This window comes from Eleutherodactylus coqui, chromosome 2 (genome assembly GCF_035609145.1).
Source record: "Eleutherodactylus coqui strain aEleCoq1 chromosome 2, aEleCoq1.hap1, whole genome shotgun sequence".
NCBI classification, from domain to species: Eukaryota; Metazoa; Chordata; class Amphibia; order Anura; family Eleutherodactylidae; genus Eleutherodactylus; species Eleutherodactylus coqui.
Window position 1 is genome coordinate 340,741,951 of NC_089838.1, and position 3,575 is coordinate 340,745,525.

A 3,575-nucleotide genomic window follows, 5' to 3' on the forward strand; every position below is an offset into this window, starting at 1 on the left:
GGCTTGTGGAATTAGAAGGTCTCACCTTTGCTGTTGAAATGCAAATTGGGATGCTTTGTGGACTACATCTCTTGGGTAGTTTTTTATTAGAAACCTCTCAGAAAGTTTTAAGCTTTCTTCTGTGAAAGCCTTTTCATCTGAGCAATTCCTGCTTACCCAAGACTTGACCTTTTGGTATACCGCTCCAGAGTGGATACGGGTAAAAACTGTTCCAATTTAAGAGGTTATTGGTAACTGTACTTTGTTACTATAATAGTAACATAGTATGTCAGGCTGAATGAAGACCATGTCCATCTAGTTCAGCCTGTTTCTGCCCCACCTCTTGTTGATCTAGGGGAAGGCAACAAAAACCTCAACAAGGCAGATGCTAATTTAGCTTCTTTGAAGGAAAAAGGTTCCTTCCTGACTCCATAATGGCAGTCAGAATAATCCCTGGATCAGCAACCCCACTGGTCACCTAACGTCTATATCCTGCAATATCATAGCACTCTAAAAAAAAGTCTAGTCCCCTCTTAAACTCCTTTAGTGATTCTACCATCACCACATCCTCAGGGAGAGAGTTCCACAGTCTTTCCTTTCGCCCATATTAATGTTTCTATCACAAGATTGAAAGGACATTTTCCCAAGATTATTTACGGAAGTCTCGTGAGAAACCGCTTTAATGGGCCTGAGAGAAGTCTTTCTTTTAAAGAGACGTCACTTTTCTTGTTGAGTTTTTATAACCAATGCTAATAAATGAATTAGAAAAAATTATAATTATTATAAGTGATACGTGTTCTAACCTCGTTTAAATATCTTTGTACAGAATATATCTGTGGTTTGTCTAAAAAATCTGATGACTTCCTATAACATTCAAAGTGTGTGTGATTTGTAATGTTCTTTGAGCTCAAACATTAACACTTAGTTTGGCTACCTGAATACATACCAACTAGCGAATATTTAGTCGAACATCACTGGCGTACTGTCAGTAATCTCAGGGGTCGCAATGGTGACAGGATCCCTGTGCTGAGGGGACCCAAAGTCCGCCCTTCACTATATGCAAATGCACATACAGCACAATACTGTCTGGTTGCACTGCCGGCCATGTGATTGCTGCAGTGCTGCTGACAGTGCTAACCGTAGAATACGCCGAGGCAGAGGACGAGGAGGGAGGCAAGCAGGTAGACACATAGCACGGCACAGAGTAGAGCAAGAGGATGGTCTCATCACCCCGCTGCTACTGCTGACACACTGTATATAGTTGAACACTTTAGACACAATTAAAAAATGCAACAAAACCACATGCTGTTTTAGTAGTGTATGCAATATCTTAAAAACCTTTGTGGTCTTTAAGCACAGAATACAGTTTTAATGTGTTTTTCTTAATTTTGGTTCAAAAGTACAACAAATGTGAACACACCCTAAGGCCACTCTCACACATGCATTCAGAAAACACAGCTCGAAGTCATGGCATTTTTAATGCAATTTCAAGTAGCATTTTTGAACGCATGGTGCAGCACTTCTTAATGCACCCCATCATTGTAATGGGTGAGGAAGTGTATTAAAAACATGAAAACTCAAAAATAGAACAAACAGCTCTTGAAAATTGTGCTGTTAATAACACCACGTTCGAGCGCAGGTCTGCGTATCCCCATTAAATTCAATGAGACTGTTGTACCACAGTTAGCACAGTGCTCGGGGCACCACATTAATAGAGGTAAAAAGCAGTGTATGTGATAGTGACCTAAGGGGCTATAAACATAGCTTCATGTAGTGCAGGAAATGAGTCATGTTTGGAAAGATTACGCCAAGGGGCAGATCATGGATGGAAATTTGTCTTGCAGCTGTATTCAGCTTTCTCTACAAGATCTCATATTAGACCTGAGCATTGTTATTTATGTGTTCATAATTTCCATTTCCCTTTTCTGGAAGAGCAAAATATAATTACTGGAAAATATTAAAGTGCTTTTATATGACACCAGGATTTGGCATCTGTCTTGAATTTGTTAAATCTAACATGCAAATCTGTAATTTAATATATATTTTACCCTGCACCCAAAGAATGTGACCTTAGAACATTTTTAAGAGTCACGGATATTCATTCTGTAAGTTACATAAATATCAACTCAGTCCTTCATAGCCAGCAGTCTTCTTTTTACATGCCTGAAGCTGTATGCTACTCTTACAATGACCTTCTTCACCTCCTGGTTCCTCAGGCTGTATATAAGAGGATTCAGCATTGGAGTTATCACCGAATAAAAAATGGAAAGAAACATGTCTTGTTTCTTAAATGCATCTGAAGGGGGACGAATGTAGGTGAGAAATACAGGTATGTAGAAGATGGATGAACAAATAAGATGTGAGGAGCAGGTGCTGAATGCTTTCTGTCTGCCACTAGTCGACCTAATCCGTAAAATGGCAAAAAGAATGAAAATATAGGAGACCATGATGGTGGTCAAGGAACCTGCCCAAAAAGATCCTACAAGGTATGCAGTGACCATGTCACAGATAAAGGTATCGGAGCAGGATAGTTTGAGCAGTGGTAAGATATCACAGTAATAGTGATCAATGAGGTTTGAGGCACAGTATTGGAGAGTATATACACAAGCAATCTGTGCTGCTGACTGCAAGATGCTAAGACAATAAGCAAGGATTACCAGATGGAAACATTTCTTCTTTGTCATTATAGACACATAATGGAGAGGGTGGCAGATGGCAGCATAGCGGTCATAGGACATGATGGAGAGGAGAAGAACTTCCGCACCTGAAAGAGTAGCATAAATGAAGAACTGAAGAACACAACCATGAAATGTGATGACCTTCTTTATGGAAATAAGATCAGCAATCATCTTAGGTGTAAGTGTTGAAGAGTAGAAGAGGTCCACCACCGAGAGGTAACTGAGGAAGTAATACATGGGAGTGTGTAGGGTGGAGGTCTTATAGACAATGACTATTATACCAACATTACCAACTACAGTTAAGATGTAAATATGTAGAAAAAACACAAAGAGGAACAGGGCGAGTGTTGCATCATCGGTCAGTCCAGAAAGTACAAACATTGTTAATTGAGTCTTGTTCCTGTGATCCATGTTGTTCCTTTCTCTGTAGAAAGAAAAAATATATGTTTGATAGTGTAATGGACAGTAATAAACTAAGTAAAATGCCTATTGCAAATCTGTGCTTTCTCTACTAACACATGCTGCTTCTTTAAATACTGACTAACTACTCGCTCCCCCTCCCACCATGTCCCTAACAGTTTACCCAAGATGAGGCAATTTTCATCCAGGAATTTCGAGATAAGGACGTCATTCATGATGTACTAGCTATGCACACTTTCTATAAAACCCCATGCAGCTTCATTTGATTTTAGAAGTTTCATTGAGCTGAACAGCAGGTTTCAGTGTGAGTCTTCCGTGCATTCACAGTCCTCAGGCCTTAGAGCTTCTAATCAGGAAGGGGGCAGATATTCATCATTAGGTATATTAGTACCAATCCATATCAAGAGGACCAAGGATTGTAAGAAAAACTAACAAGGGAATCATTGACCTTATCCACCTAATTCTTCTATTTTCACTTGGGCAGAAATAGTCTACAGA

The 3,575-nt window shown here is 39.6% G+C and overlaps 1 protein-coding gene across 1 annotated transcript; it reads right to left on the reverse strand.

The window, feature by feature from the left end:
* Positions 1–2,105: 2,105 nt before the first annotated feature.
* Positions 2,106–3,068, reverse strand: LOC136610474 (olfactory receptor 5AR1-like). The gene has a single exon (XM_066589704.1). The coding sequence runs from the start codon at positions 3,066–3,068 to the stop codon at positions 2,106–2,108; it is 963 nt and encodes a 320-aa protein (XP_066445801.1).
* Positions 3,069–3,575: the final 507 nt, after the last annotated feature.